At 38.9% G+C, this 12,534-nt stretch overlaps 1 protein-coding gene across 2 annotated transcripts; it reads left to right on the forward strand.

Annotated features, from left to right (window-relative positions):
* The first annotated feature begins 1,402 nt into the window (after positions 1-1,402).
* tspan3a (tetraspanin 3a) lies at positions 1,403-11,581 on the forward strand. Of its 2 annotated transcripts, none has more exons than XM_066701840.1 (7): positions 1,403-1,593; positions 5,238-5,429; positions 6,131-6,205; positions 7,294-7,395; positions 7,758-7,910; positions 8,480-8,563; positions 9,026-9,064. In XM_066701840.1, the coding sequence occupies exons 1-7, from the start codon at positions 1,531-1,533 to the stop codon at positions 9,047-9,049; spliced, it is 693 nt and encodes a 230-aa protein (XP_066557937.1). In that variant the 5' UTR covers positions 1,403-1,530; the 3' UTR covers positions 9,050-9,064. The 2 variants fall into 2 exon arrangements, with proteins under 2 accessions (XP_066557937.1, XP_066557936.1); XM_066701839.1 differs by lacking the exon at positions 9,026-9,064 and adding an exon at positions 10,533-11,581 and having other exon boundaries at positions 1,404-1,593.
* Positions 11,582-12,534: the final 953 nt, after the last annotated feature.

A 12,534-nucleotide genomic window follows, 5' to 3' on the forward strand; every position in this document is an offset into this window, starting at 1 on the left:
TCTTAGAGTTGTGCTTTTGTCCTCTTCATTTGGCGTGTTTCTGTATAGGACTTTGTTTTGCAATTTAGGATTAAGATACAGGTGACTATTTGACTGCCTAGGTTACTAGACCCTGAGTGCACCTCAGTGCTACATTACATCTCTAAATTATTAAGGAAGGCACGAAACGTAATGCTACATCATAGTGAGTTCTCTTGTATCTGGAAACCAATGGTTTTGGTCACTTGCATTGCACCCTGTGTTTGTACACTAGGTGGCAGGGTAAGACTTTCTCTGCAGGACTGTTCCTACATGACATGAGGACTGCTTGATTAAACAGATGCTTCCAGGTTAAATAATGTCCTGAAATTTAGCTAATTTCAAATGAAACAAGTATGTTTTAGGCTAGATAACCAGTTTGCAGCTTGGTATACCGTCACTACAATACAGTGTGATATGTGCATAGGGTATCATCAACATCAGAATGGTGCCTTAATCATTTCATAAAAGTCTGTGCAGATGTATATGTACTCTATAAAACATGTATAATTTGTCTTTCTCTTGCCTGATTCTAGAAGTAATATCAATGCATATGTAAATTATTTCTAGTTATCAAATTATTTTTCTGAACATTCATGTGTCTTCTGGTTTTCGTTCCACCTCAAATCTCAGTTGCTTAATTTAACAACTTATTTGCTGAATTCAACCAAATCAAGCATTATTTCCAGGTTGTATCTAGGTGATAGTAATAAGAAGACTGACCGTATCTGTAGAACAGTGGCCCTCCAGGGCAAAGGGGGTAGCCAATCAATAGACAGGCAATGATCAATAAATCATTGCACCAGAATTAAATATGGAGTTTAAAATAGTGAAATGCAGGCCCAGGTTGAAGTAAAACAAATGTACTTATGGGTCATCCAAGGTCCAATGCATCATAATTGAAATACCGGAGGACATGTGCCATTGTCTCTAAGTAAATAATTAGACACATTAAGCTTTTAAGACCCTGATGCTCTAATTTATGTATGTCAAAAAAGCCTTGTATCTGTCTTTGGAATTTGTGAGTGGGCCATTTATTGATCTCATCCAGACATGAGTGTGGAGGGCACATTTTGCAAAGAAAATCTAACAAGATTTGAATGTGCCATGTTTTATTTATTCTGTATTATTGCATTACTTTTGATGTGTGAATGGTTGAACTCATAGAATAAGCCGACTGTCTGATATTTGAGGACTTACTTCTCAATATAAAATGCTGTAACTACTAAAGACGGCACGATTTCTATGAATTCAATGTACATAACGGTGATGAGGACTTTGAAGACGCCTTTCTCCTCCATCGCACGCCACTTCACTGTCCAGACAGAAAGCGCCGCTGCAGGAGCGATGACCTCATCCCGTCACATGATCCGATCCAGCTGGTTGGTTGCTGTGGCGTTTTGATAAGGCAGAGGACGGGCGAGAAACTGGGCCAGTGCTACACAAAAGACGGACAGCCATTTTATAGCCAGACACACATTAAAAGGAAAATCTACAAAAGCCGCAGGAGACATGGGGCAGTGCGGTATAACCTCTTCGAAAACGGTGCTGGTCTTTCTGAACCTCATCTTCTGGGTAAGGAAACCCGTGTTACGTCTTTGTCCTGAAGCTGCGCGGCTCCATCAGGATTCGCCAGGTCTACGCAGCAAATCTAGGTTGTGAGCAGGGCCTGGGCATCGGCCACCTTCACCGGTGTCTGCCTCGTCTATACAGATAACCGGTGGAAAATAGCTATTGTTGGGCGTCTTTGTGTCCGTTTGTACTCCGGCAAAAGTGGGTAGGAAATGAGCTATAGATAAGAATCAATGAATGTAAATAACAGGCGTTAGAATATGGCAGTCGAACCGCATGCCCTGGGAAATAGACGTGTTTGTGTGTGAAATATAAGCCGCTGACCGTTAAGGCTATTTCTCCGCCGCTCATAAATGCATCATAAAAAAACATATCGGGATTATTTTCTTGTGACATGGCCGAGCAACCTTTGATGGGATCTGGTTTGCAATGCAGTTTATTATTGCACTTCTTTATGATCTGTGTAGCGCGGGGAGAGACGGGAATCGCTGCGGCATGTAGGACAGCAGGCTCTACAGTCATCTGGCAAATGTGCCCTCATTTCTCCCAGACAAGGGATTACGAGTCTGTTAGAGCTTTTCTCCATTCCCGTATTTCTAACGCAAGGCGTAAAATAACACTTGCGGTGCACTATTCAAAGATCAAACGCAAATTTAAAGCAGTACATTGGGAACTTCACAATGGCTTTTTTTATTGTTGTGAAAACGTTATCTGTAGGTAACCCCCTAACAGGTATGCTCATCGGTGGTTTCTCTGCATTTCCCCTGCGGTTGCTTTTTCAAATTCCCCACGTAGTTTTTGTTTTTAATCAAATACAATTGAAGAACCGCATTCTCGTTATTACATCATGTTAGCACCTTCCAAGATGACGTATTGAGACGCTCTACAAGTTCCATATACAATAAGGGAGGTCTTTGTCCAGTCCCTTTAGAGGACAAGTCATTACCTTCGGCTTTCTCCTACGTGAACATGGTACAATCAAGAACATCAGTGTGTGAAATATCTGCAGTTAAAATACTCGAAATCAATCAAAATAACCCTTTGTGTTAAGAGGTAGGTGATTTTCAAATGTTACACAACCACATATAAGGGCTACAATAAAGCCATCTACCTTGTGTAGATGAAGGGTGTGTTATAATATGATGCATATTGAAACGGTAGCAGGTTTTATGAGGGTGCGCTTCCAGATGTCACTGCAGTAGTGAGGGGTGGGGTAGATGCCACGTATTTCTAATGCATTCTGTGAAAACCTGGAGCTTCTTATAGCACTACAATATATATTATGGATCTGTATAATTGTAGGATAAAGAATACATTCAGGATTTTAGTTTTACCAGTTTAATCTGGTTGTCTACGGTCTTTTAAATAATCATGATGTGATTGTTCGAATCAAGAAGTACTATAAACTAGTGCACAGTTATCTTCAGATAAGAATCATATCCAAAGAGATGGTTCATGGAATTTTGTATTTAGTAAAAACATCTGTATTCCATGTAGGAAGAAAATGTTGCACATGTATCTTACGTTTATGTGGCCTATCAAGGTGGTGTAAAAGATTAGTATGTCCACAGGCAAATGACTATATTTAATTAGAACCTCCTCTTGATTCTTGTCTTCATCAAATTTGTTTTTCTTATTCTGGTAACTGATATTTGAAAGATTTGAAAAATGTATCGGAGCATCCAAGTCCAGCGGTCTTAAGAACTGTGCAGGACTGTTTACTGTAAACTGACTGGCCACCTGACAGCTTAAATTTGAAACTTTCCAACAATGTGTCTAGGAAAAAAGTAATTGAAAAGGACAAATGTTCTATTAGAATTCCTCCTGAGAAGTTATGTTCTCTAGCCAGCGGAGGTCTGCATATGTTCAGCTGGGCTACAGCTGCTCCTACGGTAGCTGCCAGTCAACAGTGGACTATCATCTCTGTTTTTTTACATGCAATTCAATTGTTTGTTTTTAATTTTCTTAATAAAAGCATGCAATCATATGCGCAACTTAATGTTTACATTAAATTAGGACCAAGATAAAGATGAAAATCTGCCGTGAACCATACAAAAGCACCCTATTGACTTTCTATGGTTAGTATCTTTGTGCTGGTTGTAAATCTACTTTCAAAAAGAGGAATTGAGTAAATGAGGGTGTATTTTGAGCTGTCTTTAGTTTCCTAAATTTATTTTTTATGAAGTATGAAGCACTCAATGTTCTATCTTTAGTAGTGTAATAACCCCTTGCCTGTTCAGAAATAAATTATGACTTGTTACATTAAAAGTAATGCCATGCCTCATTCATTTAAAGTTCTTTTTTCTTCTTTGTTAAAACAATGCTTACTTTACTTCTCCGATTCGGACACGCTCTGTTGAGTTGGGGGCTGTGGATGAGCACTATGTATTCTTGTGAGGGGGTGGTAGAGGTCGATTTGGTGCAGTGTGCTTGCAGGTTGATGAAGTTCCCTGCTAGGCATTGTGCCAAAAGCAGTATAGCTCCTTTTGTTTGAAGCGCCCCATAGATTTTAAAGTGCATGGGAGATGCTGTGTATCTTTTATTTTATTTATTTTTTTGGTTCAGCCTTCAGCTATTTCACTTTTTTTTTTTTTTTCCTCCCCTAAAAGAATTACAGAGATTACACAGGGTTTTGTAGTAATAAGGTATGTAGTTATCATATTGAAATAGCTGAGGATTGAAGAAATGACATTTCCAGTTTATTTAAACTTTCACATTCTGATGACTGCAGGTGCTTCATCTCACATCCTTGACCTCGCAGTAATTCAAAGAAGTTTAATTTGTTGTTACTTTTCTGATATTCAGATTGTAAGTTTCCCCCTTTTATTCGTCTTTTGAACCCTTGAGTTGATCCTGAGGTCTTTTTTCTAGATGCATTCTGGTATTCATTGTTTGGGTGGCTGTTTAGAATGTAATTTCTAGCTTCCCCTGCATACCCAGGGGCCCATGTCTTTCCCCACATTTGATTTTGAAGAGCAACACCTCTGGCTACCAGGCTTAGGACCATTTTGCAGTCTTGTTCATTTATGCAGATGTTGAAATGTTATGTAGATCATTCCCTAAAATAACTCCTTCAGAACTCCAGAACCCAATGGGATCTCTGTTGCTGCTCAACTGCTTCCTCACGTTTATAAAGGCTAGTTCTCCTGCCAGCCCTTCCTGCAGATGTAGGCTTGGTATGTAGAGCAATGACAGAACTTTCTGCAGTGTACTTTAATTGGCTCTATTTTATTTTTTTGTTCTCTGCTTTGTTCAGGTTTTTTTAATTTTGGAGCTGCGTGTCTAAATTTGATGTTTGTTCAGCTCCCTACACTTAGATCTGGGTCTGTAGTATGGAAGCTCTTCTCTTCATATCTGTTTCTCATCCCTTTACTAGTGTAGAATCTTTAAGTCAAAGCCAGGGGCATCCTTGAAACAGACTACAGTGGTATCGAGTTTCTCGGGTGCATGGTAATAGCGGTCTCGATCAGGAGTTGAATGCCTTATCTTCAGAAGTGAAATTACATGTTTAAGAGTGCAGGTAGTGAGCAGGATTAATTAATCAACTGAAAGGGGATTTTATATATATGTATATATTTTGATATAATGACTTCCCTACACAAGGCCTATACTGTATGCGTAACTCTCACACTTTTGTGCTTCCACAGGCAGCGGCTGGGATCCTGTGCTACGTTGGCGCCTATGTGTTCATCACGTATGATGACTATGACCACTTTTTCGAAGATGTGTACACACTGATCCCTGCTGTAATCATCATTGCTGTCGGAACACTCTTGTTCATCATTGGCCTGATCGGATGCTGTGCAACAATAAGGGAGAGTCGCTGTGGGTTAGCAAGTGTAAGTTCATCACTTGCCTCTTCTCATTAGGATTCAAATGGGTTAGTGGAAGGATCCATAAAAAAAAAACCTGGGCAGTTATCCCTTAGTCCTGAAGCCAAGGTGCTGAATACTATCCTTAAATGCTGTCAAAGCCCAGAGGTGTGATTCTGGAGCACTAATGGAAGAATTAAAATGCATGGTGATCAGTCTGAATGCTTTATCCATCACATAATTGCAGTATAATTGTCCCTTTCTGTGAATTATAGCTGATCAGACCCAATTTCCCAAATAAATCCCCTGTTTTATCCAAGATAAAATGCTGCACAGAGGCAGCCTGTAACTTTAGTAATTCCCTTTGTGGGAGGCAGTTTGTGTTTTTTGGGCAGGGGGGGGGTCTTGCTACTGACTGTAAAGTGTAACATTTACATCTCTGTGGCATAATCCACAGTTTCAGGCTTTTAGCCGTGGGTGGTGATTATCAAGGGAAGGAAACGGGTGTTTGATTTTTGCATTTGTCTCGATTTAAATCCAATTACTGTAATTTTTGTATATAAAGGGAAGCACTTGGGAATATCCACATTGTAAGAAATGAAAGGTAACACATTTCATGAAACATGCACAAAAGTAAAACCCATTACTGCAGCATTTGTCTGGTTTCTTCTCCCCTTTAAAAAGTGATTTTATCCAATTAAAGTGTTTTTTTTCCCCTCCTTTTACAGTTTGTGATTATTCTCTTACTGGTGTTTGTGACGGAAGTAGTTGTGGTGGTTCTTGGATATATTTACAGAGCTAAGGTGAGTCATTTCATTAAGTACATATTTTTAAAAGGAGAGTCCTTGTTTTAAAAAAAAAAAAAAAAACTTGTATTGCTTTCTGCTGAACTAATTAAAAATGTAAGTTTAATTTAGAAACGTTCCTTAAGGGTAAACCAAGACTTTACAGCATTGAAAAGGGGATGTTCGATATACGTGCTATTGTTTGCACTTTTCACTTAAGAAAACTCATTCAGTCGGTCCTGTACATGTGTTCAGTCTGTTAGTTTAAAATATATGATGGGACACTTGATTCCTTTGAGTGTATTAGAGTAAAACCATGTGGTTTGAAAGTATACATAGTAACTGTTAAGGATTTGGTTGAAAATAATGAAACCCTTATTTAGCAGCTGTATTGGAACATCTCATTCACTGCCAAAACTACATCTCACTGGCTGGAGGTTTTTATTTTCTTCAATCCTGGAGAGTACAGTATTAGATTTCACAGGCACACACTCACTCACTCAGGTCAGAAAAGACACACTGACTAATGTTCTTCAGGTCTGAAGGCCCTCACGGGGCGCCACTACTGCTAAAGTATGAGTGAATAGTCCGTCACATCAGCCCATAGATCCTCTGGGATGTGAACCTGGCATTTCTCTGGGTTCCTAGCCATACAGTTGTGACTTGTCTTTATTAATGGGGATTGTGCTGTGTGTGCTCTCTGTGTGGGAGTTAAAAAGCCCTCACTGCAAAATGTATATGGGGTGTTTTTTTACGTGTTTGAGATGTTAAAATCTGCAAAATGTGCATGTCTGTTTGGCTGTAGAAGCTGTAATAGAAGGCAATTTTTTTGTATTTTTGGTATTGGTTATATTTAACTGGATTTCTGAACATTTACAACTGTATTGTTTTTAAATAACTGATGTAACTGACATTCATCTGAGTTTTTATTGACTGTCAACCAGGAATGGAAATGGAAACATTGAGGTCTAAAGTGGGCAGGAAAATGTTCAGTGGAAAACTGAAAACATGGGGAGAGAAACAAAGTAGGAAGAAAAAAAAAAAAGATCCTGTATTCCAAGACCTCTTCAGAATTAATGAAAAAAAATTAATGGCTCTTTTTGCAGGTGGAAGATGAGGTTGACAGCTCCATTCAGAATGTGTACAATGAATACAATGGCACTAACACAGATGCTGCGAGCCGTGCTATTGACTACGTACAGAGACAGGTGAGGTCATTAACCACACAATGGAGTGGAATTACTGTGCGGTACCTGTGCTCATGCCATTCAGAGTAGTTAATGGTTACATTTGTACATCAAAGCACAATTTAACTCTTTCCTATGTATTTCTAACAAATTTAATTTATTCTGTGTATATTGGAGGGAAGAAAAAAATGCCATTGTTTTTTGTGTGGATTTTAATAACGGTTAACCGTAGGTTTGTAAAGCAGTAATCGGTGATGTTTAATAATTACAGTTCAGTACTTGAATGTCAGAAAATATCCTATACATACCTCCAGAGTTGAAGACTGGACAGCCAAACATGTAATACCAGTTGAATGGTTGGTTTCTATGACTTTTTCTCATAGCTGCACTGCTGTGGAATCCACAACTACTCTGACTGGAAGAATACCAGGTGGTTCATAGAGGCTAAAAACAACAGTGTGCCACTGAGCTGTTGCAAAGGCAGCATTAGCAATTGCACAGGCTCCCTCTCTCGTCCCGGAGACCTGTACCCCGAGGTGAGAGAATCTTCCCGAATGGGCCATGGTTGTACAGAACTCTATTGCCTTTGACTTTCATGTGTCCAGTTTAGTAACGTTATCAAGTGTGTGCTTCGAAATGAACAGGCGCTGCAGGGTAGAGACCCATTGAAAAGGCTTGTGGACGTAGCTGTTAACCCAGTTCTGGGGCATTAGTCTCGTATGATCGGTCAAGCCCATTACAGAAATAAACAGTATAATTTTCCAGTGGGGCTGACCAGGAATGAGCTTGTCCTGCCTGACTTCTATAACTGAGATCCATAGCAGACATTGTGGGAGTGCTTTTAAAGGCAAATACAGGTGTGTGGATAAGTGAATGACGACACTCCACCTGTTACACTGCACCCTCAGCACCACACCTTTGAAGTGAAACCACAGTTCAAATTTAAGCTGTTTGTTCCCTGCACAGGAGAGGTTTCTTGTCATGGGTATCTGTTTCTGTTGTAACCTTAAGTAGATACTGACAGTCAAATGCTGTCTACAATGTTATTAACAGACCAGAAATATGTTTTGTTTATGCAGATTTGGTTTTTCCCAATATCTTTCAGGGATGCGAGGCTCTTGTTGTGAAAAAATTGAAGGAAATTATGATGTACGTTATTTGGGCTGCCTTGGCATTTGCAGCAATCCAGGTAATATACATTTATATAAATCTTTACTCTATGATGAAATGGCTGCTGATCTTTTTTTTTTTTTTTTTTTTTTTAGAATGATGAGCAGCAAAATTCAAGTATTCCCTTGGCTCCTTAACTCTCCTGTGGAAATCTCTTGAATTATAATTGCTACATGTCCTTTTATCCCATGAGACATTCATATATTTGCAGCTGTGATGCTGGCACAAAATTTATAAATGTTTTGTCCTCCTCATTTTTATTTTGAAATCCAATTATTATCAGACATTGATAGTCTGTTTTAGCACTTATGAATGCATATTTGGGGACTATAAGGAAATTTGCAGTAGTATTTTGCTCAGTAAAAGAGGATTGCAGTGACCTGCTGAATTTGTACTAGAGTTGCAGTAATTCCTGTCAGCAGAGCGGTTTGTGGGGGGGCTTGAGCATGCACACTGACCCGATTGTGTCGAGCCTCCACAGGACACCATTGCAGCAATACCCTAAGGAAACCTCTGGCAACCCAAAGAAAAAGTAAATTTCTACTTTGAGAGGTTACAATGTGATGAGTCACTGGATTTCAAGACCTTTGACTTGCAGGGTGGGAAATCTTTGAATGCTGAAATAACATGTCAATGCTTCCAAGCCATCAAAATCAAGCCCTCAGAGGAGCATATTTTCTTAATTTCTTTTATAAACCAATTTTCAATTATTAACACCACAGGATCAAGCTGCACTTCACTGTATAATTTCTTTAGTGTTGTGCTAATGGCTGTTATACTCAAGCAAGTTATCCTGCAGTGCACACTAGCTGTGACCCTGGTGTTAAAAACTCCTCAATGTCATGAGAATTTGTATGCATCAGTAAAGCAATACAGTAGGTAGGTGAAGGGAATGGGACATATATTTTCCCTTTAGGAAGTAGAGGGGATACTTGCAAATGATGCCAGCACACAAAAACATTGCTATTAGCTTTTATCAAGAGTAATTATAATTGACATTTATTCCAAGGGGGGAAAAAAACTTCAAAATAAATGCATGCAATTAGCCCCTACCCTAATTTTATATCTGCAAACATACCCTGTACCAGCACAGCTCCCACCCTGCTAGATACTCAGTGTTTTATTGGAAATTTCCTGCCCTTTGTCGTAGTAAGGAGTAGTAAAGAGAACAGTACAGTTGTCTTTAGTCTTTTGGGAGTTTTTCTCTCTAGTTAAGCACTGCTTGCTTGGGGGATGTGGGGGGTTCCAAAGCCTGAAGTCTGTATCTGTGGGGCTGTAATTTGGAGAATCAGTCTGTGGGAAAGGAGATCTGTAAATTAGCATAAAGAGTATCCATTTTCACAATGTAACATTATCCACATTGTTTCCTCCATTTAATCTCCTTTATGTGAATGACAATGGGTGGTGAACAGCTCCGCATGAATAGGTTACTGATCAGAATTTCCCACAAACACCCTCTCTGGGGCTTCAGCAATCCAATGGGTACATTTTCACAAAAAGCCATGTGCTTTTCTTTTGATTCGACTTTCACAGTACAAGTAAACTGTGTAACTCTGAATAATCAGAGTATATCTGTGCAGTTCTCTAATGTCACTAGATAATGACTGCAGAAGCCAGATGTACAGAATCTCAAGGGAGAAGCTGTTGCAGAACCTGCTGTTATGGGCTGACCCCACGCCCCAAAATGCTTACGTTTCTCTTTTAATGCCCCTTTCTGCTGAGGTGGTTTGTACAAAAGAAAGACAACTCTGTGTCAGAGTAACACTACTAGCCCCGTTTAGAACAATGCAAATGTTCTTGTGAGCTCCGCTACACTCAAGTCTTTTCACCATCGTGTGCGGCGTTTAACTGGAATCTGGATCTGCAGAGAATCTTGTTTTAACAGACTAACCCACGGGGGTTGGGCATTTGAAATGTAAACAAGTGGAATAAGTTGTTTTGTTAATACATCCTCCTCCTCCCCCACCCTTGTCTTTGCTTCTTCTCAGATGCTGGGAATGCTGTGTGCCTGTGTTGTGCTGTGCCGGAGGAGTCGAGACCCTGCCTACGAGCTGCTCATCACTGGAGGCACCTATGCCTAAAGAGGGAAGCAGTACACCTGGGCTGGGAATCTGGTCTGTGGGGGATGTTTCAAGAGGACAAACACTGACTAGCTTTCTTCTCCTATAGTAAGCTAAAGCACACCTTGCATAGTTCAGGACTGCTATTAAAGTACACTGGTGATGGGTCAAACCGCAAATAAAACTATTTATTTCCATGCTTTGTAAGTTGGTATTTTAATTTAAACATTAAAAAAAAAAACTGCTATGAAATGCTATTAGCCAAAATCTAAAATAGATGTGCATATTAACGTCTTTTTTTTTTTTTTTTTTGCCAGGGAAAGGCAAATGTTAGCTACAGGAAATTGAGATCTGCTAATGAATCTACTGTATGGAAGGAAGATTTTTCTTTCCTAATGTGGCAGTTGGCACTGTATGTAGAACTTTGGAAATATTTTATAAATATTTAATACTACATGTAAATATAAATACTAAAGGTGGGGAGCCATGTGTTTATAAGGCCTCATGTTGATGCATTGTATGGATTGGAACAGTTCCTGCCCATCACCAGTCTGCATTATTGAATAGGAGTAATATCAGTCTAATGTAAGGTCCTCATGTAGATACAGGATTGTATAGCTATGTCTGTTTTTAGTCCCAGAAATCAAAATTTAAAATTGATTATTGATTCAAGATGAAGGTATGATCCTCAAAAATATCCATTTAACAATCGGTCATTTCTAAACTTTTTCTTTTGTGGGGATTAATCTATATGCACTACATTATTGATACTAAAATGTTTAGTTTTTTGTTTTTTCTTTCCATTTTTTGCAGTGGTGTGTGTGGAGTGTACTGTTAAGAAATAGGTTTTAAAGTTGATTTGGGGAAATATGTAGCCATGTAGAATAACACTATCATGTAAAACTGAAATTAATGTAAATAGGTTTGAAAAGGAAACAAACTTTCAATTAAATAAATCTCTGTAAATTCCAAATGAAGGGTAACTTCACACGTCTGGTTGTATTTTGCATCTTACTAATCTTATCGGTCACTTTTTTTTTTTTTTATGCCTTTCCTAGGGATGCTTTGGCAACTTTTTGATCTTGGTTCACATGTCCAGATTTTATTCTTTGATGCATCTGGCTTATGATGACGAAAGCTCACAGTTTACAATAGGATAATGCATTGCCTTTTTAAAAACCTTTGAAGTAATAAGATTGTGATTGTATTTCCCTAAACATCTGGTGCACTTTGCTGGACATGTGTTACCGATTTTACACATTTTAGATCCTTCAGAAATTTGAGATCGAATACTCTGCCCCCCTCTGCAGTTTTAGGGATTTAACCACAAGTTTATTGCTTTAACAGTGGTGACGACTTGATGGTTTGATGGTTCAGTCTTTAAATCAATCTTCCAAAATCTTTTTTTTTCACTCCCTTGATAGTAATAAAGATTGGGTATTGGTAAGCTACAAATGCACCATTAGTTTAATTTTGGTCCTTGTATAACAGGAGTTTCAGATTGGTTGGAATGGAACTTGGCTATGAGTTTGCATGAAAGCAGGGAGATTACATTATGACCATGAATATATTCGTAATATCTTACCCTTAGATTTAATTTGGTATAATTTAATGTGGTGTTCACTTCTATACATTTCATTTGCATTGAAGCTTTTCTTGTCACAAAGCTGAGACAGAAGTCAAAAAGCTGCAAGACATTCATGTGACGTGATCAGTCTTTTCACAGACACGGAGCCTCACTGGAGGAATGCCTTGGAATTGGGGCTGCTCTTCAGACAAAGCAGGGTAACTCACAATGGTGTATTGTCTGCATGGCTTTCTTATTGTAGGAGTTAGAATCCTCATGCTTGCATAACATCCTTGTCCTGAAATGGGTTAAAGTTCGCCGGTTTCCCAGGGATGGTAACTGTTATGCTTGAATTGTTCTGGG

This window comes from Amia ocellicauda, chromosome 4, assembly GCF_036373705.1.
Source record: "Amia ocellicauda isolate fAmiCal2 chromosome 4, fAmiCal2.hap1, whole genome shotgun sequence".
In the NCBI taxonomy this organism is placed as follows: Eukaryota; Metazoa; Chordata; class Actinopteri; order Amiiformes; family Amiidae; genus Amia; species Amia ocellicauda.